The 25,518-nt window shown below is 44.8% G+C and overlaps 1 protein-coding gene across 7 annotated transcripts in view; it reads right to left on the reverse strand.

Annotated features, from left to right (window-relative positions):
* Nucleotides 1-25,518, reverse strand: part of RALGAPB (Ral GTPase activating protein non-catalytic subunit beta) — a 118,487-nt gene that overhangs the window by 43,876 nt on the left and 49,093 nt on the right. For 5 of the 7 annotated variants that reach the window (XM_075900745.2, XM_089769805.1, XM_075900743.2 and 2 more), the window contains exons 8-14: nucleotides 24,402-24,550; nucleotides 24,049-24,268; nucleotides 13,772-13,807; nucleotides 11,779-11,980; nucleotides 9,282-9,449; nucleotides 1,144-1,258; nucleotides 282-429 (exon numbers count right to left, since the gene is read on the reverse strand). In XM_075900745.2, the coding sequence (XP_075756860.2) occupies nucleotides 282-429; nucleotides 1,144-1,258; nucleotides 9,282-9,449; nucleotides 11,779-11,980; nucleotides 13,772-13,807; nucleotides 24,049-24,268; nucleotides 24,402-24,550 (1,038 nt within the window). The remainder of the gene's footprint in view (nucleotides 1-281; nucleotides 430-1,143; nucleotides 1,259-9,281; nucleotides 9,450-11,778; nucleotides 11,981-13,771; nucleotides 13,808-24,048; nucleotides 24,269-24,401; nucleotides 24,551-25,518) is intronic. The other 2 variants (XM_089769807.1, XM_089769806.1) reach the window with 1 other exon arrangement.

The following is a 25,518-nucleotide window of genomic DNA, read 5'->3' on the forward strand; positions in this document are numbered from 1 at the left end:
GTGGATACCATCTACATGTTTTGTTAGTCTATAAAGTGCTCCCAGACCATTTGGTGTTTTTTTCTGTAACAGACTAACTCAGCGATCTTCTTAAGCAAAGGGACTTATGGCAGGAACCTTATCTCCCTCTGCTTGAATAGCAACACAGAACTGTTTAAGTCTTCATGCTCCCTGTTAGTTTGCACAGTGTCCTGCTGCTGTACAACACTGAGAACTCAGAGTTTAGGGGGTTTCTTATTCTGCACCAGAAAACAACAAATAAATAAATAAATTCAAATAACCTAGTATCATTTGAGTGTTGTTAGGGTCGGTTTCAGTTTGCAAAGCTCCTATTAATATATTCACAAGCCTCAACTTCAGGGACAGGAAGGTCACTGGTTTATCATATGATGAGCTGTCATCATTGCTGAATTTTCCTTCCAGGACAACCTGAAGAAAGAACACATTTCCTTTAATATCGATTAGCATGGCCATGGATTCAGTCATCTCAGAGTGTTGGCATCTGTTCTTTGGTTAGTTTTACAATTTAAGCAATGTAACTAACCCATAATGAAAGTAGTGACTCTGCCGAGTTACAGACATTTTCTCTAGAAGCGAAGAGCTGGATACAAGAGGGTCAGTGAACATGGAGCAGTTAACTAGATACCAAAATTGGCCTTGGTATAATTGCAGCATAATGAAGAAAGCAGAGCTAGTCAAAAGTAACTCAATTCTCTCATCTCTTCGACAATAGAGGAACCCTGGGGATTTCTAAGATAGCCAATATTCAGACTGCGATAGGCTTAACTCCTCAAACTCAACTGCCTTGACATCACACTTGAGCGCAGTAATATCCAACCCTACAAATTTCTTCCCTGGCCCCTCCTACGGCAACGCTTCTCCTATTAGCCAGAGGGAATGCTGGAAAGCACAATGTGCCATCTGCGTTCACATCCCCTACAGCTCCTGAAGAGTTGAGCCTGCTGCTTCTGCATACCTAACGATCGGGAAGAAAGACCCAACCCGTAGCCCTTCATGCACAGGACAAATCAGGGGACCACTGAGTCAGCTCTGCATCTTCTCATGTAACATTTGTAGATTTCTGAAAATGCTGGCAAAATATACAAAATCATTTCACAGAAAACAATCATACTAATTTACTACCTCCGATTTTATGGTCCCAAAATGATGAGGGAGAGGCAACAAAGACAGCAAAATATGAATAGAGGATCTTCTCAGCTCTGTAGGGTTTACATAGGTTTTAAACTTTGACAGTTCCCTGCCAAAAAGAAAAAACATTAGAAAATTAATCAACTGTTCACAGGAGTTTGGAATTAAAATTAATTCAGCATTGTTTACATTTACTGGCACACCAGAACCCTTACGAACAGCACACAGAGTAACAGGTAGCTCTTTCCCTTTGGGTTTAGGGGCTTTGCTTTGCATTATCAATTATCAGACACTGAATTCATGCACATCATGAGTGGGTTTCTTTTTAGCCTGAAAGGTATCTGTAGCTCTGGCTTATAGCACAACAACCCTGTACTTTAGATTCCTTTATTTTAGCACTAGGCTTTAAGAATTCAAGCTTAAAGACAGAAAAACTTTCAAAGTGAATCCTACAACTGCAACATGAAAGAGTCCAACAGCTTGACACACAGTGCAGTAATCAGTTAATAAGTGCCCAGAACCACGGAAAGTGTCATTACTTCATTTCCAGTGCGTTTACATGAAGCTTGCCTACTCGGAACACACACAAGCTTTCTTTTCTGTTTGAACCCCATCCATTAGACCCTTCATCTCACCACCCTTTCCAACAGCGTATCCTCTCATACCAGCCCAACAGAATGTTTTACCAGGACCAGAGAACTAAGTATTTCATCAGGTGCCCACACTGCAACTGCAGCCTCATCTACACAGAGAGATCAAGTCAAATTTATTAAGATCAATTTTTAGCACCCGATTTTGTAAAGTCGAAGATGCATGTCCCCTGCGTGCAAGAGTTTGATGCAGTTCGAAGCAACCTGTCCCCAGTAGGGTGGCTCCCATCAACTTTGAGAGCGGCCCAGGGAGGTAGATAGAGAAGTCAGCTATAGGGTCCCTGGGACAGGACCCAAAATGGCAGGCAGGCCTGGATTCCCTACCACGACGTCTCTTCTTTCTGGTAATATTTTTAATGGATTCCTCAGCATACATGTCAAACATGTAGTGTACTCTGTCATAGGTCTAACACCTTCTCTGTGGCTTCATAATGAAGCATCCATGCAAATCTTTGCTGACATTAAAGAGTTTCTGGTTTGTCAAGAACTTGCACCTTAGCCTTGCCACATATGGCTGCCTGTGGTTACATTGTCCCTAGTTCTAGTTTTGGTAGATTATACCAGATGTGCATTATCTTGCTTTTTATATGGAACATAGACCTTGTTTGGTCAGATTTTAACATTAATTGTGGTACCACGGAGAACTCACACTTCCCCAAAGTCACACACAAATCACACAGATCTGGACATTACCAGGAGACAAGCAAAAGAATGACCTGTCTGTAGTTAACTCTGTAATAGTCCCTATTACCTTCAGTCTGACTTTCTTCTTTGCATTCAAGCTCAACTTTAGTCAGTTCTTCTTGAGTGGAGCCCACAATTCTTTGGATTTTGAAGGGTTCATACAAGTCATGACCAAAGGTATCTATGCAATGGACATCTTTAGCTCTTTCATCATAATGTTGATGAGTCTAGAAGGTGCTTGGTGACTTGTGGTGAAGACACCCCAACCACACTTACTGTTTCACTCAAAATCAGCTGTAATTCCAAGGCTGCCCTTTCCCAGCTTTTCCTAGCATTCGGAAGCTGTGTTATGCCCACAACTTCCACTTCCCTCCTTACCCTCAATTAACTTGCAGTGGAAACTTTCCATGTTTTTTAGCTTCATCTGAACCAAGAGCACAGAGAGAAGCCGTGATTTTTAACAGACAATTTTCTTTTCAAAATTCCTCCCGTGTCAGCATCAGACTTCTCTACACCTTTTATTGTCACAAGGGCCCAGGCAACCAACGCAGAAGAGCTGGGGGAAAAAACATTTCACAAAGTCTTCCAGTGCTGCAAGGTGTAAATTCCAATTAGCAGTCCTGACCGATCAAAGCAAGAGCAGTGAAGACTCACTGATGTTCAGAAATCACTGCACCATCTCAGAAGCTGGCTGATTTGCCAGTTCAGCCTAATTAAAAGTGCTCAATCCATTCTGCAGTATTGTAGTTCCCCATCATGTGACCATGTGCCAATAGATCACTGAGAGCACAAGGTACTCTGGATGCATAGAACTGGTCGTGCAAGTCCTGTGCCCCTTGGAAAAGAGTTTCAAACACATTCATCTGCTTTCCAAAGATGACATCTAGGTATTGCTTTAAAGCAGTGTTTCTTAAACTTTTTAAGACTGAGGAACACCAAACAATTTTTTTTTATGGGCAACACCAAGGAATTTTTTGTTGGGGGGAAACCCAGGGAAAAGTTGAGCGAGAAAAAAAAAGGGAGGCTTGTCCATTTAAGGGTGGCCATTTTGAATTCTGTTCTCAAAGAAACGCTGCTTTAAAGGGCAACAAACATTTCAGTGTGTGCTTCTATATGACAGACAAAGTAGGTGTTCTCTTTATATGAGGCCCTGGGACCTAACAAAGCCAGTCTCATCCACAGCTGGCTGTTGTCCCAGCATCTTCTGCTGCACCTCCTCCCCAAACATGCCTGATCCATTTTACGGGTGCCCTTCTTATAGCCTGTAAAGTGCCGCTGAGCACTGAGTTTAACCAGTGCCCCTCCGCTGGTATTTACACAGATTCAGCTACTAGTCAGTATTCAGAGTCTCTTTATCGATGCCTGAAAATTCAAGACCAAAGTTAAAACCAAAGATTTTGTAATAAGTTACTTGATTAGTGTTAATTATAATGTATATCATGTAAGTATGTGTGGACCATTTATAGATGGACTTGAGTAATTTCTGGCTGGATGCTCTGCCTCGTGACAATTCTTTTGGTATAATGAACAAAGCTGATAATCAGTTCCACCAAATTACTTTTTTGCCAATGATGGCAAATCAATTTGAAGTGCGCCTTCCACTTATAGTTATCTGTAACACTCAAAAATTAATTGGGTATCCTGTTCTGAGCATTGCCTGATAACACAGCATTGTCAATTGAAGGCCACAATTTAACTACATAAGAATAGAAGTAGGGACAGACTGGGTCAGAACAAAGGTCCATCCAGCCTAGTGTCCTGTCTTCTGACAGTGGCCAAAGCCAAGTGCTCCAACGAACAACAGGTAATCATCAAGTGATCCATTCCCGGACACCCACTCAATCCCAGCCTCTCACAGACAAGGGACACCATCTTTGCCCATCTTCTCTAAGAGTCATTGATAGACCTATCCACCATGAATTTATCTAGCTCTTTTAAAATCCTGTTAAAGTTCTGGCCTTCACAACATCCTGGGACAAGGAGTTCCAAAGGTTGACTGTGCATTGTGTGAAGAAATATTTCCTTCTGTTTGCTTTAAACTTACTGCCTATTCATTTCATTTGGAGAACCCTAGTTCTTGTGTTATGGAAACAAATAAATAACTTTTCCTTATTTACTTTCTCCACACCAATCATGATTTTATAGACTTTTATCATATCCCCCCTTAGATTTTTGTTCTCTAAGATGAAAAGACCCAGTCTTATTAATCTCTCCTGATATGGCAGCTGTTCTATACCCCTCATCATTTTTGTTGCCCCCATCCCCAAGGTGGCCAACTTACTTAAATTTTGTGAGGACTGCATGTCTGACATGTCTGTGTTAAAGTATCATTTTAAAAGGCTGATTTTTAAACCTGTTCTTGAATACATATATAAATAACTGTTCTAGGCTTGTCGTATTCAGTACCATTTTGTTAGCAAGAGAAAGGTTGTTCGAATGATACCCAATTCGACCCATTTCCAAAACCAAGAAATGGTGTTCTCTGTAACTGTTTGCCTTCAAGATGTGTTGTTCATGTCTAGCCCAAGAGACAATTAATTGTGATTAGACCAGGGGACTTCACCCCCTCTCAGCAGCAGCAGCAGCAGCAGCAGCAGCAGCAGCAGCAGCAGCAGCAGCAGCAGCAGCAGCAGCAACAGCAACGAGCTGAGTCGACTTCCTAAATGGATTCATCTGACCAATGTAGAACTCGAGCATACATCTAACGTTCAGGAAATGAAACGACCATTCCCTCTCGTTAGCATGCACTTGAGGAAGAACACCACTATTCTCATGAAAAGACAAAACCACTTCAGGAAGAAATGATGCAGTGGCGGAGGTCTGGGTTGGAGATTAGGAAAAACTCTTTCCCTAGGTGGGTGGGAAGTGCTGGGCTGGGTTCCCTAGGGAGGGCTGGAACCTCCATCCCTAGAGGTTTTTAAGTCTGGGCTTGACAAAGCCCTGAATGGGATGATTGAGTTGGGGCTGGTCCTGCCTTGGGCAGGTGGTTGCACTCGATGCCTCCTGAAGTTTCTGCCAGCCCTGGGGTTCTGTGGCTCTATGATGGGTGAGGCTGAAGCCAGACTTTGTCCTTATTAAAAAAAACAGATCTAAAGGGACTCAGATGTTAAAACGATCAGTTCTGACACCTTTCCCGCTGAAAGCCACCTTCCCTGAAAGATAAAGGAGGAGAGCATGTTGCTAGTGGTTTAAAAAAGGGACCTATCAGCTAAGAGGCCACTAAATTAAGGTCCAAGGGATCAGCTGTTTCATAGGAGGGGACAGTCTGTCCAGAACTTTGAGAAAATGGCCAACAATCAGATTAGCAAACAACATGGGGCCTGCTGAGCCAGGGATGAAAACTGAGACTGCCACCACGTGAAACTGTATTCATGGCCCTGCAGCTTTACCTGCAGCAAACAGTCCAGGACAAGGAGGATCAAGGCTTCCATTGAAGGGATTCCCTTCTGGAGAGGCCAAATGGAAACATGTCTTCCATTTGGCCAGGTAAATGGCACTAGTGGAAAGTTGCCTGCTGCCTAGGAGTACCTCCCTGAGTCTGAACGTGCCAGCTGTAAGGGGTTCAGTCATGGAGCTCCATGCTGGGAGGTGAAGGGACTCTAGGTTTGGGTGCTGGAGGCGATGATGGTCCTGTGGGAGCATGGGGAAAGCTACAGGTGTGTAGGCAGACGGGTCCAGCAGCGTGGCGAACCGGTGCTATCAAGAGTAATGAGGATTTGTCCTATAGTAGGACCCTGTGGATGGAGGGAGCAGTGGAAGTGCACACAGAAAGTCTGCTTTCCAAGGGTGACAAAGGCATCTGTAATGAGCCCTTGCTGTGACTCAGGAGGGAGCAAAACCGCTGGCGCTTCCTGTTCGATGTGTCGCGAATCAGTCTGCCTGGGGAAATCGCCTCCTTTGGAAAATGCTGGTGGTGACATCTGGGAGGAGGGACCGCTCCTGGCAGCAGAAGGACCTACCGGGGTGGCCTGCCAGCTACGTCTGCAAGCTCAGTGGGCAGGAGGTCTCCAGTCATGGACTGCAGGCACTGCACAAGTCCCACAGCCTTAGGGCTCCCTCCCCGAAGGGAGAGGAGCGAGCACCACGCTGCCTGTTCATCGGAGCAGCGCTCGGATGCTGCTGAATAAAACTGGGACACAGCGGCACTGTAAAGCTCCTGCAGGCAAGCCACACCAAGTGAAGCTCCTCGACAGCGCTGTGCAGTGGGACCTCTGCGTGTGACAGATCCTGAGTCCTGAAATCGCCCACGTGCTCCCGATCCCATTGCTGACACTTCTGGGACTGGAGTCGGCGTGGGCTCAGGTTCGGAAAAGGGCACTGCTTGTGGGCTGGCCAGCATTGAAGGGAGGTGAGACCTGAGGTGGCAGGTGACCAGTCTGCCCAAGTAGCCTGAACAGAGTCTGAACTCGGGCTGGCCATGCCTGGCATGGACAGTCTGGGCATGTTGCACCACAAACGTGCAAGCTGCCATATGGCCAAGCCACTAACCAATTCGACCGTCATGGTGGGAAGCGTGCTGAGGAGCTTTACGATGGCCCTCACAGGGAGGAGACAAGCGTGTTGAGGGAATGTTAGCAGGGCTCTGATCAACACTCTCTCCTCTGAGCGGGAAGTAGAGTAGAGACGGCCACACTCAGAACAAGGCCAAGCCAGAGGAACTTATCATGCACTTTTCTCACATGGTCTCCTAGTGCTGGAGTCTGACCAGTCACCCAAGTAAGGAAAGACTTGCATACACCTCCTGCGAAGTAAGGCCTCCACGACCACCCTGGATCCGGTAAGCATGCGTGGGGCTGCCAAGAGGCTGAAGGTACAGACTGCAAACTGAAAGTGTGTCTTGTTTACTACAAACTGCAGAAATCTTTTGTGGGGCGGGATGGGGGAGATGTGAAAATGTGCATCCTTCAAAGAGAGGGCAGTGTATCAGTCCCCCGGATCCAGGGAAGGGAATCTCCATCCCTAGAGGCTTTTAAGTCTCAGCTTGACACAACCCTGGCTGGGTTGATTTAGTTGGGATTGGTTCTGCCTTGGGCTGGGGGCTGGCCTGGATGACTCCTGAGGTCTCTTCCAGTCCTAGCAGGCTAAGAAGCCAGGGAGACCATGTGGAAACTCAACTACTTCGTGAATCTGTCCCGGTTGTGCAAGTCTAGAAAAGGTCTGAGCTCACCCTTGCCCTTGTAGATTTGGAAATAACAGGAGTAAAAACCCTGCCCCTGAACTCCAGAGGAACCTCTGCTACTGCTCCAAGCTGTGGGAGCATCTGCACTTCCTGAACAAAGAGTTGCTCATGGGACAGGTCCCTGAAGAGGGCGAGGGAGGGCGCATGGGAAGGAACAGAACTGGAGAGGGTATGTCAAGCTCTGTTGTGTTCAAGACCCAGTGATCAGAGGTGATCTGGGCCAAAGAACAGAAGTGGGATAAATGATCCGCAAACACAGGGGGAGGATCTGAGCTGGTGTGTTTTCCCTGACAGCACCTTCAAAAGGTCTTTTTAGATGCCATGGGCTGCCTGGTTGAGCCTTGGCCTTCGCTAGAGGACTGCAGAGGTCTTGGTCTATCTCTAACCACCACTCCTGCTATAGTCGCAGCCACCCCAAAGGGCGCCACTTAAGCAAAAACCTCCTGACAACTGTACGCACAGCATGCACCCTCCTAAACAGAGCTGCCGTGAGCCATCACGTGCAGAAAGACACGGCATTATCAAAATGCCCACCAACCTTAACTCCTGGAGCAGGCTGCTCCTCCTGCAGCTCCAGGCTCCCCATACCCACTGAAGGAATTATGACTATTTATTACTGGAATTAAGATTCAGATTATTTTTTATTAATCAAATGGCACCTCCCTTACTTTTCTATCATTAACTTGCCCACAGAAATTCACATGCTCCCAGATAGGGGTTGTTGGATTCTCATGGGCACCCCAGATCCAAGAACCTTCTGTTCCTTGGAAAGGCAACATGCCAGTCTTGGGTCAAAACCCCAATCGATAATAATAATTAAAGCTAGGCTTGGAACGGTTCCATTTTTAATTGGTAAAAGGTTGATTTCACTGTACACACACAAATGGACAATAAGCAGGGCTCGACAAATCGCTGTTTCTACTCGCCCGTGGCAAGTAGATTTCAGCCAGTCGCCTGTTCACTGGCGGCGCGCGCATGTGCAATGTGGATCTAGCGCATGCGCAGTGCAGGGCTGGCGAGTAGATTTCGCTGCCGTTTGTCAAGCCCTGACAATAAGTATTTCTAATTATATTCATTGACATTTCCAGATAGCACTTTTTTACCTATGTGAGATTTTAATAAAGTTGATTTAAGGATATTTACTTTGTATATTTTGACATATGATGTTGGCAATTTGCGTTTTAACTAGGGTAAACCTGTAACCACTGAAACTTCCAGCAGTTACACATGGCGGGGGAGGGAAGGCAGGCAGCCCCCCCAGAGCTGCCTCCCCCCCACTCCTACTGCCTCTGCCTCTATATCTGACTCCCCTTATTGGCTGAACTGCTCTAATTTTTCCCAAATGTGTAAAAACTTAAAATAGTGACGTTTAAAATAAATATTGCTATTATCCATCAAAATTATTAAAAAAAAAAATCAAATCTGCCAAGCCTAGCTAAAGGTAAAGAAATGCAAGAGGCTGTGTGCACTGTTACTTGAGTTATTACTGTTGCTGTTTAAATTACATTTACTGCGTCACAGAGACCCCCGGGAGACAGTTCCGGATGCATTAATGAAAATTCTTCACAAGCAACATGTTAAAAGAAAAAGGGCGACATCTTTGTCAAAAGAGTATTTACCTGTCAGGTAAAATCGTCTCAAGGGCAGAAATGAAGTAAGGAACCACAACATCAATCCCTTTCAGGTCACAGCAGAACAAAGGAGGAGAGTTTAGAATAATGCTGGCCAGCACTGGGTAGCAAATGAAATCTGCTATCTGCAAACCCTGAATTAGAAGCATGTAAAACCTGAAAGAAAGACAGGCTTATGTTATTTGTACGTATTTATACATATACTATTTGTACCTGCGGATAGCCTTTCAAATTAAAATACAGACCAACAGTTTTCAAAACCCAGGAGCTAACAGCTTATATTTAGGCACATAAGTGTATCATTGTCAAACGCTTATAAATGCCTTATGAGCACATAGCCCATTGACTTCAGACTGAAAAGCCTGCTGGACCAATACAGCCAGGTCAAAGCATTTCAGCTTCTCATATTGGAAGGTGATACTGGTCACAAATTTAGCACAGCTTGGAGTATTACCAATTTTGTTTGAATTTGTGTTGTTCACACAGTAGGGATGCTAACAGGAACCTGGACTTTTTCAATACTGACTTTTATTCAGCCTGCTATATCTTCTATTCAGTCCTCATAACAATGGTTTTGGGTTTGTCATTCCCGCTTTAAAAAAAATATCCCACCCTCACCTAAAGATGTAATAGTGTAGTCGATTAACTGATTACCTGATAACCAAAAGCTTATAGGTTAATGCAATAGACTACACACATTCACCCCTGTTGCCAGTACATTTTTTAGCAGGCTGGCCAGCGCTCCGGCTCAGTCCAGTCTCGTGCTAGGGCCGGGAACTACCACTGCTGTGGCTCTGCATTTCAAATGTATTAGGAGCTGGGCGGGCAGGCAGCCCAGCTCAGTTCCAACTCGCACCGGGTCCAGGAGCTCAGCTGCCCCCTGGACAGGGGCTGCTACTATCCCACTCTGCTGCCTCTGACACAGAGGCAGCACACAGAGTGGCAGGGGGCTCCTCGGGAGCGAGGCCAGAGCGCACCGGCTACTGGCTACTGCAGGGACTATAGAATAGTCGAGTAACCAATAAGAATTCATAAGGTTAAACAACTATTCCATTAACTTATATTTAAACATCTCTATCATCACCTCCTTGATGGCTGTGTGAACCTTTCCCATAAACAAGCAGAATGCCCTATTTAAGGGGTACACTGTAACAGACTATACACTCTTAATACAATGAACATGCACAAAGTAAACAAATTGAGAAGCAGAGGAAAGTTGTTTTCTCTAACTTTTCAGCTGTACTGAACTTAGGTGTCATGTGTAACAATAGAACAAACAATTTGTAGACGCAAGAATAATTTTTAAACAGACCCTGTCCCTTTAAACCTGTGTTACTCTACTTTCTGCATTATTCAATGTGCTGTACTCTTGGAATAACATATTTGCTCCCTTATCAGGAGAAGTCAGGAACAGTAACGTGCCCGGTAGCCTACTTTCACTAGAGGCAAAACGGAAGTCAGCTCATCCAGCGAGCAATACCTCTTTTCCAACACATGGACTCTAAAGGTACATTTTTATAAAGCAGTTAAATGACTTGCAAGTTTAACGTCCATTTTTTAAAGTAGCTTAGATACTTAGGTCCAAATCTTACTGAAGGTCATTGGGATGTAGATTCATTTAACTGAAATTGCGTTTGGATTTTTTACCCTAACACACTGCACTGGTGTGTTTCTCCATCCATTCCTTTCACTACTGACAGGTCATATCACAACAGTTCACAAAGTGAAAAATCTAATTCCCATAGTCAAATTAAGCCAACTGCAATTCATTTTTGCAAAGCTGGAGACCATATTCGAACCTCTCTCAATGTGTAATACACAAATATGCCTTGTCTGTGTAATAAAACATTTCAGTGTGACAGTGTACAAGAGGAAAAAAAGCTACAGGATGAGCCTCTCTTCTCCAGCATCCTCAGGATCCAACTGGTGCTGAACCCGAGAATGTACTGAACCAAGACAGGTCAATATTGTCTAGCAGCATTGCCAACACTTCTACTGCTCACTGGGCTCTGAGAAGACATGTAGGGGTGAATTAGAGCCAAACAACAGCACAGAACACTGAGAGCTAGGACTGGTCGCTGTAACAAACTTTATGGGACTGCGGGAAACTTGGCCATGCCTGCAATAAGTGGACTTCTGGCTCATTCAAATCATGTCAGGCCACTGATGTTGGCAGACCAGAGAGTGCCAGACTAGAGAGGCTCAACCTGTGCCATGCAAGAGCTAAAGACAGCCAGCAAAAGGAAGGCACATATTCAGCATCCTTGAGAAAAATCCCAATATAACTGGGGTCATGAGAGGGGACCAGAAATCTCCTGCTGATTTATACATAGGTTCCTAGATACAGCATGTTTAAAGACCTAAACAATTATCCACTAATTGGCAATACAAGATTCAGGAGCAAACAGGATGCTGTTTACTCAAAATAATTTGATTTTCCACCACAAAATGATAGCAATAAAGCAAGTGGAAGATACTTTAGTACCGGGATAAGTAAGCTGGCAGTATATCCTCGCCAGTCTTCTTGCTACAAAATATCCTACACAGTGTTCCACATGCCTCAGCTCTTCCTGCTTCATAGTTATCGGGAAATTCACTTGCATCAAATGTAGGATTGGAATTCATGGTGTCTGTGGACATTTGTGATCCTTTCCGACGAAATTCCATGCTAGCTTGGGTTGCTATAGCTGAAAAGATAAGAAAATGAGAGTTTTCATTGTGTTTGTCAACATACAAAACAGGCTCATGGGATCCAGGACACAAAGATCACGTCAAATTTAGTGATTATGAAAAAGCTGCTAGTTCACTGTATTTGAATCACTGCCTCTGTTTGTAAACCTATTTCAAGTTATTTGATTCCTTCCCTACCACAGGAGGGATAATACTTCAGACCCTGTGTGTGTGTATGTGCACCCTCAGCAGTGTGCAGGCAAGAAGAGTACACTTCTGTGAGCACATGCAGATTGGTGCACATCAGTCTAATTCCCTGCCTCGTGCGAAAAAAAGATCCCGTTCCCCTCCTCACTCCCTGCCGCCCCTTTGCCTAATTTACTAAATGGTTTCTCATTTGCCTTGCCATTTCCTAAGCTGCCTGGTCACTGTCTGAAGTTGTTCCATCCCCCAACCCCACTCCGTGTCTTTTTGGCTGCCTTTTGAGCACAGAGCCACTCAGCTGTGCCCACCTTCTCTCACTACCTGGTGTCTACTGTTGATGTCAGGAAGAGTACAGCCTCCATGTTAGAGTGAGAGCCATGGCTGACGGTGTTCAAAGCTGCCGTTTGCTTTGGTCCCTCTATCAGGCAGTGCCTGTAATTGCCACAGGAATCTTTGAAGTTAGCCAGTCCAGGGTGACAGCTACCAGGAAATGGGACAGTTGCCTAGTGGCTACTTCACAGTATTAATTCAAGTTTTAAATACATTCTGCAATATGTTCTACAAACATTTCTAAAATACCAAAATGCCTGTGGATTGCCCCACGGGGCTGGCCAGTCTTTAGCACTGTTTTCTCTTCCTACAGAATGTATCTGAGTGATATAGCTAATGTAGTTTATTAATTCCCCCTAAAGATAGCCTAACTCCTTGTGCCATTCGAACAACATGCAGAAAGCTAGTCACTTTCTACTGGAGAGGCAGCCAAGAATACTGTACTATATGCTCCCTGGGCAATGTGACAGCCACTTCCCTGGGGGATCCCGACAGACTGGGACACACCTGGCTTATGATTTTTAGCCAAGGCAATCATGTGCCAGTATTGCTTGCAAAACTAGAGAGACTGGTTTGGGCTAGGAATGCAGCAGAATTCCACCAGTAACTGACACTATTTAGAGCGTAGGACACTGGGGAAAATGAAATTTACAAAGGGTGAGGAGCTTGAAGTTATCCAACCAACACTTTGCCAGTTTCACTAATTCTAAAAATTAACCCTCCATACAGTTGGTAAAATTCCTAACAAAAGTCTTTACTCGGTTTTTCTTTTTAAAATTATCAACGTAAAGTATCTGATGGTTTGTTACCTTTAAGATTTTTATGGCGTAAATGGCAAATAAGCACAAATCTTTATGCATCTTCCCATGAGCCATTTTTGTCCTAAATAAGCTATCCAGCAACATACTATAGTTGGAGAAAAAAACCAAACACTACATGCACAATGCATACAAATCAAACACTAGGTCTGTATAAAAATAAGCTTTAAGTTAAAAAAAACAAAAAAACATGGTTAGTGCAAGGTCCTGAAATTCATGACATGATCACAGACTATAGTACATAAATGATGGGACTGATTCAGGCATATTAATTTGCTTTTGCCAACAATCTTCCCCATTCAAAAACACACACAAAAAATTACTTGTCTTTCCCAAGTAAAAGTGCAAAAGCTACAAGAGACAATGACAAATGATATTACAAATTAAAATATGGGATTATGAAAAAAGAAAAAAAACATGACTGCAATTAAGGAGAAGCTACTGGTTCCTACTTACAAGATTTATAAGAAAGAAGAATTTGGATAAAAGATGCTGCAAGATAATAGAAATAAAATGGAAACAAATCAAAGGACAGCAGTAGTTATAAATACTTCACAGATGGTGAAATTGTAATATAAGTTAAGAAGCTTTTAGCTTTTTTGAAAAATAGATTAAAAGCTTTATGACATAGCAAGCTTGTTAAACACACAGGAAATTGGCATTCAGGTCCAAAATTATGGTTTTGAAAGTACCATGCAAAACAATGAACAAAGAAATCCACAAAATACTAATAATGTTCAATTTTGTTCATATTCATGTACAATTGATCTTTAAATAAATGTAAATGTATTAACCCATCCCAGCTCAAGCTGTGCTTCTCCTAGCCTATGCCCTGCAGGAAGGATATCACACCCGTACAACACAAGACTCGCTTATCTGGGATGAACCCACATGAGAAAGTTACTTACCAGTAACGCTGCTTGCCCCAATTCTCCTCTTTCCCCAACCACAAACTCTTTACACTAAGTGATATGGCTCCAGCTTCCAGGAAGCAAGATGACAAAGAATCCTCAACAAAGGACAGCATAAGTGCACAAGCCTGCCCGTTTTCATCTCAGTCAAGATATAAACAGGCAGCAGAATAATGACAATGATTCAACACTTCAACACCTTAGACGCAATCCCCAAGAAAACACAGAAGGGGGAAAACGTCAGTTCCCAGTAAGGGAAACGTTACTTACCATTTAAAAACTGCCTCTCTCTCTATTTTGGGACAGCTCATGAGCTGAGATGCAGTCCCTCATTGCTAGCCTGGAAATAAAACAGCTGGGAACTTTCACAGCTGGCTCCTGGCTCCCGACACCACAACCCCCTGGAATAAGGCATATGTTCAAGGCAGGGAGGTGCCAGACAGGTGCCAATTCTACTCCAGCAACCCCCAGCTGACAGAAGGCTTTTGAGGGACGTTACAAGTCACCATACTGGAGAGCAGACTAGGGGACGCTTACAGCATATTGGTATCAATGAGTTGCAATCAGTTCTTTGGCGACTCACCCTCTCAGCTGCACCATCTATGGATACAGAGCTGAGGATTAGTCCCTCAGCCTGCAGGATTCACCTGCACTTAGCTCATTAGCAAGACATTGGTACAGCTCCTATAGCCCTCAAGGTTTTATCTTGTCCTCTGAAGGCAGGAGCAGGGAAGAGCTCATTCCCAAGTCTCCCTACTAGCTGTCATGTGCCCATTTCCTTGAACTGTGCAGGAGACAAAGGCTTGGGACATCCTCTCTCATCCTTTTCTGGACACAAAGACAGTCAAGTCCCTTCTTCAGCTTCCAAACATCCACCCTAGGCGTTGCAATTCAGGTAGCCCATCTGAGTGGTTTGCTGTGTTCACCTAGGGCACGGCTACACAGCAACATTATTTGGAAATAACTTAGTCCTGTCTACACAGCAGGCAGTTATTCTGAAATAGTGTCGAAATACTGTCAAGCTGGAGGGCTTCTTACTCCGACTCCTATAACTCTCGTTGTACGAGAAAGGGAAGTCGGAGGAAGAGCGCTCAATTTCAAAATAAGTGCTGTGTAGATGCTCCTGACCTCGCTATAAGCTCACAACTGACATCGCTCAATTTACATAGCTTATTTCAAGTTAAGTCCTGCTGTGTAGACGCACTGGAGTGCCTACTTGTGCAACATAAGCTAATTACTGGCACTTTGGTCCCAGAGCTGTGCACACTTACTCAGATGGTGGTGGTACTCCTGCAGGTGCATCTCATGGAGGTAGAGCTCAGCACTTCTGACAACCTAGAGCGTTACATTTAAGTCCTGCAAGTGGGTGGCCTTTGAAGATGGAGCCTTAATAGGCCTAAGAGCTCTGTGAATCTGAGCTTAGTGCCAGCACATCCGCCTTTGTGTCAATGTACATCAGTCTCCCAACACCCCTGTTCAGCTCAATGATGAGAACAGCACTACTACTGCCTGCAGAGTTAGAGACTTCACCAAGCTTCAGTTCCTCCTGTTCACTAGGGGTCTTGCTGCTAGATATCAGAGACCCTGAACGCAGCCCCCAGAGAACCACTAGCCTCCTTAAGAGCCGGAACCTCGCCCCACTTTTCTTCCTGGCTAGGGGTGACATTTGCCAGTTTCACTGGTCTTGACTGGAAGGCAGGACTAGAGACACAGAAAGCTATCTAATGAGCTGGAACAATGGCTTTTGACACACAGCACCTCTGCAAAGAGGACTCGTTGATGGTCAGAGCCAAGGAGAAAGTTTCTGGAATGATCAGAGCAGCACATATTTCTCTTCAGAGATGGCTTCAAAAATGGCAAAGGTGGTATAACTGCTTCATCCGGGGATGAGGAAGTCTAACAGTAGTAACGGGCAAATTAGATGAAGCTATAGTAAAGAATAAAATTGTCAGACACATGGATAAACATAATTAGTTGGGGAAAGTCAACATGGTTTCTGAAAAGGGAAATCCTGCCTCACCAATCTACTAGAGTTCTTTGAGAGGGTCAACAAACATGTGGACAAGGGAGATCCAGTTGATATAGCGCACTTAGATTTCCAGAAAGTTTTTAACAAGGTCCCTCACCAAAGGCTCTTAAGTAAAATAAGATGTCATATGATAAGAGGGAAGGTCCTTTCATGGATTGCGAACTGGTTAAAAGACAGGAAACAAAGGGTAGGAATAAATGGTACAATTTCTGAGTGGAGAGAAGTAGCTAGTGGGGTCCCCCAAGGGTCTGTCCTGCTCTGAGGGGAGTTCTGAGGGAATGTGAAGGGACATCCTCAGTATCGACTGAGCAGACACACCTGATGGCTTAGCCAAGCCTGATAGTTTTAAATTTAACAGTGGCCCGATACCTGAAGAACAAGCAGCCTCATAGGTAGTGAATCAGAGAGACTAATGGGGCTCAAGGATTTTTGTGGCAGATTCCCTACCAGGAGAACGTGAGGCATGGTTTTCAGAGATCTTATCAGAAAAATCTCGAGTCTTCCTCTCAGATGACTTCCAGGAGTGAAACTCAGAAGCAGGGACCCAACTTATTCTGACACAGGCATGCTGGAAGGAGGAGCCCCCTGGCATGGATGTGGAGGTGAAGTTAGATTCCCCTGTTTACTCTGGCTTTAGAATTTTATTCCACAGAGAGATGGCACTTTTGGGAAACATGAGATTTTCTGAGGCAACGGAAGCACTGAGAGCATCTTTCACTGACTACACTAAAATTTTATAGCCATGAAACTCAACCTTGCTGACCCAGGCTCTGAGACTTGGTATCCTGGCTTTACCTTCACAGAGCAGACATACTTATGAGTGGCAATCAAGTTTCTGTCATTTAATCAGGCAAGACGGCTATCATCCCACAAGCACTAGAGAAATTTCGTCTTCGAAAACTTGTTGAGAGGGCCGGGGTAGTATCATTGCATTTTACTAAACACATGGTCTGGAGAAATCAGCAGAGTAAATCTCTGTTAAGAAGAGATTCGGCCATGACTGTACCACTCAGGAGATTTCCTTTCAAGGCTTCTCAAATGCCCAAGAAAAACTTGTTAGCAGCTGACAAGACACAACTGAGGGGACGCACTGGTTCAAAGTCAGCATGACAGCAGGCTGAACAGTTCCCGAGATCCAATGCCTCATCCATCTGCAGTTTCCAAACTGCACAGCCAACAGGAACTGCTCCCCAGCACATTGTAGATAAAGTCCTACAAAATTCCTCAGTGAATTTAAAATTACTGAGGCAATCACAGCATCCAGAGGAGAAATCGATATCTATTGCTGATGAGGTAACTAACCATGAGCAGCTAGCGGGAAGCTCTGCTAACACAAAGACAAACTGGACAGCAGACAGGCTAATGAAGGAACAGTCCCTTGTGTGGCAACCTGCTGTGTGACCCAATTCCAGAGAATGACACACACACAAAATTGACTTTCCCAGCCAAACATGCATCTGCATCTTGAACAGATTACTTCTACTTCTCTTTTACCCAAGACTGCATAGAAGTAAGAAAGGAAGGTGGTAAGTCTTTTGGGTGCATATCCTGAAGCAGCAGAAATAGGAGTAATTGCTGCTGATAAGAGATGATATTTCTAGCCAGCTGGAATGCAACCCAGTGCACAGCGCAGGACCTGAAACTGCCAGAAGAGCCCCAAAGCACAAGCAGGCAGGCTAGGCAGCAGGCAAGTTGCTGCTTCTGAGTGCAAATGAAATCTCGCTGAAAGACGGGCCTGAGAACGAGACCGGCCAAAGATCCTTGTGGGCCATGAGTCTCTAGATGTGCTCCGAACTACACACAAGCCACCCTGAATTGGAGTCACGCGAAGGACGAGATGCCACACGTGCCCCAACGCAGCAGCAGACAAGAGCAGTGCCTGAAAATAACTCTATGTAGCACTGTAAAGACTAACAAGATGGTTTATTAGATGATGAGCTTTCATGGGCCAGACCCACTTCCTCAGATCAAATAGTGGAAGAAAATTGTCACAACCATATATTCCAAAGGATACAATTAAAAAAATGAACACATACGAAAAGGACAAATCAAATCTCAGAACAGAAGGGGTTGGAGGGGTGGGGGGGTAAATGTCTGTGAGCTAATGATATTAGAGGTGATAATTGGGAAAGCTATCTTTGTAATGGGTAAGATAATTAGAGTCTTTATTCAAACTTAGGTGGGAGACATAACCTCAAGATGATTCTTACCAACAACCACAGGACATACTAACCCTGGTACCTTCCCTTGCAACAAACCCCGTTGCCAGCTGTGTCCACATATTTACTCTGCTGATACCATTATTGGACCTAACCAAGTGAGTTATAAGATCAAGAACACACATTCCTGCGCATCCAGAAATATAATCTATGCTATCATGTGCCAAAAGTGTCCGTCTGCTTTGTACATTGGACAAACGTCTCAGACACTTTGCCAAAGGATCAAGGCCCACAAAACAGATATTAGATAGGATCACAAAGAAAAAACAGTTTCTTGCCATTTCAACCAGAAAGGACATTGTCTCAATGACTTGATTACCTGCATCCTGCTTCAAAGGCCTTTTAAGACTACACTTGAAAGAGAATCCTCTGAATTGTCATTCATGCTTAAATTCGACACTTTACGCCTAAGTTTGAATAAAGACTCTAATTATCTTAACCATTACAAAGATAGCTTCCCCAATTATCATCTCTAATATCATTAGCTCACAGACATTTACCTCCCCTCCCCCCAACCCCTTCTGTTGTGAAATTTGATTTGTCCTTTTCATGTGTGTTCATTTTTTTAATTGTATCCTTTAGTATATATGGTTGTGACAATTTTCTTCCACTATTTGATCTGAGGAAGTGGGTCTGGCGCACAAAAGCTCATCACCTAATAAACCATCTTGTTTGTCTTTAAAGTGCTACACAGTCCTGTTTTTTGTTTCAGCTACACCAGACTAACACAGCTACATTTCTATCACTATGAAAATGTCGTAAGGTGCTGCAGACTATACTTTGCTGTTCAAGGCACTGCGTCAGCCTTCCCACCCCAAATGGGCAGAAAAGGAGCAGTGACTGCATTCTCTGACAAGGGCCCCCCAGACACACAGAACCCCTGAAAAGAAAGGATTGGTTACACTGGAGTTTCCCTGGCCTGCTGCTGCACTGGCTAATGGTCTGTCGTTCAAACGCAGATTGCAGAGAGCTCCCACTGAGGGCAGTTGCCTAAGCCAGCAGAAAAGTCAGGCCCTTCTGTAGAAACCCACTAATGGAGACGAGCTAAGCAAAAAGGTCCGTTTTCCTGCTAGGTTCTCACGCCTCTTCCTCTGTGACCAAAGATGCTTTTTGCTGTGATCCAGCTGTGGCATCTGTAGGAAAGGTTATTTGCTTGCTGTCCAACCCACCCCCTCCATTTTTCTCCCAAACACCCACATGGTGGTTGTTCTTCTTTCCTCTCATCTGGAAGGGGGGTTAGAGAAAACACTGAAGCAGAATCATGAGGTACAGAGTTCCAGGACAAAGGAGAGAGGGGAACGTTTATGGATTGGCTCCTGCAGACTGGCTATGACCAACAGACCTTTGCCTCCTTGCTGCATGGAAGGTAGAGCCAACAGGCCATAATAAGGACAGGAGAAGTGAGGTGTGACAGTATTTAATCAAGGGGTGCTGCTGACACTGGCCACGTTCTCTGAGATCTGAATGTCAGGATGCACCTTGTTCCTGTAGCAGCACACCCTGGGGTGCTTTCCGACAGCAGGCTCTCAGCTCAGGTACACCCTCTCACCAGCAGCAGAGGCGCAGGTCAGCCAACAGGTCAAGGGATGTCGAGAGCTGTTTTTAGCATACTAGCTCACATCCCACTAGGCATGGGTGTGTACCCAGGCTGGGATGTGCTCTCAGCCCTAGCTAGGCACTATTTCACTTCTATGGGGCCAACATGCTGAAGCATTCTGGGTGTCTCCCAATAGAAACAATGTCAGCGGAGAATACTGGAAAACCAAAAGGTCTTCAGGGTCCTTTTAAAAGGAGAAGTTACAAGTGGAAGCATCTGAAGGGATAAGTAACTTTAGAGATACTGGTGGTCATTTCCCCCCTCTTTGGTTACTTTGGTTACTTCAAATTCTTCTAAGCCATTCCAAAAGTAGGTTTTAGTCCCTGAACCATGAGTTGGAGACAGAAGTATAGCTCTGACATGCTAGGCATCGATATGATAAATCATCTGGCTAACTCTGTGCAACTAAGAGACCTCCTGAACACAAAGTTTTATAAAATCAAATACATCTATATTAGAATGTCTCTGTGAAGCAATCCCAGGACAACAGAAAATTATGTGAGGTTATGGGCTGCAGAAGAAGAGACAGAATCTTAAAACTGGCATGCAAGAAACAAATATTTATAGAGCACCTTTGATCTCAAGTGCTGGCATTATTTAGTGGTTAATTTACTGCAATGGTTACTAAGAACAACATTGTCAGGCCTAATGCCAAACTAGGAAACATAACCGTGATGCCGTGCCCCAGAACTAACAGCAGACCTAGAAGTGTTGCTTGTCCACGGCACAGAAGTCCCACCTAGAGACAGCATCTGCACACGCTGCCATGGCAGACCAACTGCAGGGAATATTCCACCTTGGGGCACAGGGAAGAAAGTGCTCATGGAATGCACTGATATGGAATGGAACTTCCTTGCCTTGGGCATGAATTGCCTGACTCACAGAGGTGTTGAGCACTCCAAGCTCCCCATTCAAACCAATAGGAACTGCTGGTGCTAAGCAACTCTAAGTTACACCATGAATTAGCCATCTAATAGCAGGGGTGGGGAACTGACTTGCCTTGATCCGGCCTGGGAGGCTTGGGGCTCCCCCCCGCCCACGGTGGCACAAGACAGCACTGGCACTATAGCCATGTGGGAGATGTCATGGATGGAATGCCAGCTGGCTCACACTGCTGCAAGGGTGGGGACAAGCCCCAGGCTCACAGCCCAATCAAAACAAGGATTGGCCTGTGGGCTTGGCCTGGAAGGGGGAAGTGGCTCTGCACAGCTTTGCACTGCAGGGAAGCGCTCCATGCAGGCGCTGGCCAGGAACTGAGGGAGTTTCTTCTCTGTCCTGCTTCTCACGTGGGGCCACATCTTTGAGGGGCTTTGGTTTGGTTTTTCTGTGGGTCACCGCCCCTCCCTCCTCAAGCCCAGAAAAAGTTTCCCACCCGTCTTACAGGCTGTGAAGTCTATTTTCAGGACCCAAGAAGGTTAAACAGGTGACTAGACTATTTAACTTCTACAGTTCTTTTTATTCAGGCAGGCAGAGCCCTTTCCACATGCAAGTATGAAACTGCTTCTCTCACTCTCAGGATCTGAAATACCCTGCACGTCTCAGTTCCACGGATGCGGAATTTGTCACAGATTTCACTCCTTGCCACCAGATTTAATTAAAAAAAAAATCTAACAGCCCCAAAAGCTGAATGAGTTAATTCTGAGACGTAATGCCATTTCAGACATAGCACATGTGTGTGGCATAGTGAAAACTGAAGTGCAGTAGTGCAACATACATTACATTTCATAACCAAATTAAGCCAGGGACTACTGAGGTGATTTGCATCATATTTCCATAATTACCTCAACAGACATCTCAATTTGCCCACAGCAGCAGCAGATTTTCTACTGGAGTCCCAGAGGATAGACCTTGCTCCAGCTCACTAGAGGGAAGTCGTGGCTAAGGTACTGGACAGTGACTCCAGAGTCCTGGATTCCATTCCAGCTGTGTCACATGCTCCCTGTGGGGCCGCAGACCATCCCTTACTCTTATGGCTGAGCTCAGGCTGGATGATGCTTCTCTCTCACCCACTGACAATCTTGGCTCTTTAGATATTGTTAAACTTGTGAGACCAGAGACCGTCTGTCTCCCTTTCTGCACATATTCAGCACCTAGCACAGTGGGTCCTGATCTCAGCTGCTAGGGCCTCTGGGTGCTACTTAAGCAGAGCTAGAGAGGCCACCTATGAAAGCAAGGTGGTTTTATTTGGTCCAAACACACAGATGTGGAGCCTGGTAGGTTAAAAGCACACTCTGGCCAAAAACCAAGACAGCTGCATAGAGGAAGTGACAGGACCTTTGGTTTCATACCCCAAGATTCCAAAAGGGACACTTTCTGATGCTAGTTTTGAAATAAGCCTCACAGTAAACTAATGCCTAATGCAGGGAAAGGAAGCACTCAGCACCTATGAGTTTCAAAAAGAAAAGCTCCTTCTACCTTACCAGTTTTGGTTCTTTTCACAGTGCTACCTGCACTATCAGCAGGTCTACAAGCAAGCTGGCACTGAACTAAGAGGAGGAATACACCCCTTCTGTTAGTCCCAAACAGATGGCATCAACATGAGTGTCCTATTTCAAATTAGAACAATTATTTTTTGTTTTTAACTTAACTGAAGCTCAATCAAAAGACACCACGATGGCTCAAACGTATTTCCGCCAAAGCCCTGCTCTGATATCACAGTAGGTATGGATTACAATCAATAGAGTTCTTTTCCGTGCAGCCAAGTCGTACACATACGAGCCACTGCGACGATCCAAAAGGCAAAGGCCCCACACTGTCAATACTACCTCAGAATGAAAAACCGGAGGGGTTCAGCAAGGTGGGTTAATGGACAAGCCGACAGTTTGTAGGTGGCCAGCACCTGGACTGCCTGACTGAGTAATGGAGCTCAGAGTCCTCATTCGGAAGGGCTGGATGTGGAGAAGGGCTTTTTTACTGGTTTCAAATTTAATAATGAAGGGTCAGAACCCAAATGCCTCGACATACCAGAGCACGTTTTGCATCTGTTTCGTACTAAAGCTCAACTATTTTCCAGATGAGTCCAACTCCTGGAGTCCATTCCTTTTCACATGAAAATAAGGAAGAAAGGCAAACAGGCAAACTCCAGGGAGAAGCCATGAGGCACAGTGACTAGCAGTCAGTCCATGTGAAGGCAAACCATGAGAGTCTCCTTATAGGCTGGTTGCTGTGGACTGTAGTCCATTTGTATGCAGGAGCTGCCAGGACCAGATTAGTCACTTCTGCCCTGAGCAAAGATGGATCCGGTGCCTAGAACTCGGAAAAGGAAAGGAATTGTATCTTCCCTACTCTACAGGACTTGGGAGACTAAAGCAAAGAGGCTGATGACCCTCAAAAGGGGAGAAATGCACAAGTTGTGAAATCAAGGAACAGCATCGATGGAGTCTTACTTCCAAATTCAGGAGAGGCCTCTACTCACAAACCAACCCCCCACCTTCCACGCCACTGAGAGAAAGAAGGACACACTGCAAACAGAACACTATCTTCTATCTGTCTAGGTCTTCATTGGGTGGCCCATCATCATATAGTAAGCACCTTATCACAAGGCAGTTCTTGTCAACAGAATTAGCAGAACAAGTGTCAGGAAAAGGGCTCTGAAGAGCATAAAAGATGGACAGAATTACTGGAAAGCGCTCCATTCATGGTCAAAAAAGACTGGGGGTAACATTCCCTGCATGTCTGGAGACACAAGTCTGCCTTGGCCATCCAAGATTATGTATCTAGCAACATTTGAGTGAAAAAGTGTGTACTATAAAGTCTAGGTGTATTTCTAAGACAAAATCAAAACAGATCTCTGCTGTGTTGCCAGTAAAGCTGCTAGTTTGGGTTAGCTCAGCTGGAAGGGATTAACCATAATATAGTGCTTTATCAGAGATATATAGTCTATTGATTGATTTTTTATTAAGAAAATGTTAATCTTGCAGGTAGGAAATGTCAGTAAGCATGGAAAAAGTTAAATATATTTGGTCAGCAATATTTACCAGTCATGCTGCTGTCTCTATTTATTCCATTATGAAGTTTACAGTGAACAAACGCTGCATCAAATAACCATGATCCAAAGAGGTTCAAGATGCTGTTAACCTTTGGCCTGCGGGGAGCAGGGAGAGGCCGAGGCTCAGAACTAGTCTGGTTTGGGCTAGACAACGGAGAGGTGGAGGATGACGTCTGGTGTTGCACTTTTGACGCGTGAGCAGTGTTAACCTATTCAAATAAAAAAACAGTTTCACCCCAGTAGAAGTGAAGGGAATTTTATATTCCTTCATACAGAAATGCAGAACAAACCATCAACAAGATCAAATGGAAAAATACCGAATCACAAAGCATAACATCTTACAGTGCTGGTTTTCATTGTTGCCTTATTCACAGTCACAGCCCGATGCCTTCGGTTATGAGGTGGAGTTGTGTTGATAGCAGTGTTCTGGGGCATGCTCAACCTATTTACTGGTGTAGGGGGAGCACTGTCAGACCGGGGCCGTGAAATGCCTGAAGAACAGAATAAAGCAAATATCAGAGCAAAGTACATTTAGAGTCCCATGGCATCCTCTGTATGACCAGATATTGAGACACTCTGTAAATCAGCAGCAGTGAAGTGTCCCCCGAACACCAGAGGGTTAAAAAAGAAACATTTATCATTCAGTATTAGTATAGCCTGTCAAGCAGGCCAGAAAGGCATCCGAGTTAAATCTACATGGGAGGACACTGCTGATCAAAGGTGAGCCAACTCCCACATAAGCACCTAAAAAATTGGAGGAGTGAGGGCCCGGACAGATAGCAGAAGGGGACGCAAAAGTCTCTGGAAAGCCCTTTCTTTCTAATCATGGGATCAAAACAACCAATTCACATTTACTCATGTCTCAATGAAACTAACAAAGGACAAACCACTTCACCCCCGCACACACTAAAAGCCTCACCCAAGCCCACAGCATCTGTCTTAGATAACTTAATGGCAAATGATTGTGGGATAGACCGCTTGGCTTCTGTGCAAATCAAGAAGATGAACACCTCTAACGCCAGTCCAAGGAAGCAGGATGCAAGGTGACAGAGTGCTGTGAGTATGGCGCGGCCAGACTGGGTCACACCATTGGTCCATGTAGCACGGTGTCTTGTCTTCCAGCACTGGCCAAGGCCCAGTGCTTCAAAGGGAATGAACAGAACAAGGCAATTATCAAGTGAGCCACCCCTTGTAGCCCAGTCCCAGCATCTGGCAGTCAGAGGCTTAGGGACATCCAGCGCATGGGTATGCATCCTTGTATACAAGCCTTCCTTACACTGATCCATGAACTCACTGAACAGGCTTTGGAACCCACTTCCAGTTTTGGCTGTCACGGTGCACTGTTTGTTTTAAACCTTCTGCTCGTTACTTTTGTTGGGTGACTGCTGGCTCTTGTGTTTTGTGAACGGGTAAAGACCCCTTCCTATTCACTCTTTCCACACGTTCGCTGTGAAATGCT

Source organism: Pelodiscus sinensis, chromosome 17, assembly GCF_052426305.1.
Source record: "Pelodiscus sinensis isolate ZL-2025 chromosome 17, ASM5242630v1, whole genome shotgun sequence".
NCBI classification, from domain to species: domain Eukaryota; kingdom Metazoa; phylum Chordata; order Testudines; family Trionychidae; genus Pelodiscus; species Pelodiscus sinensis.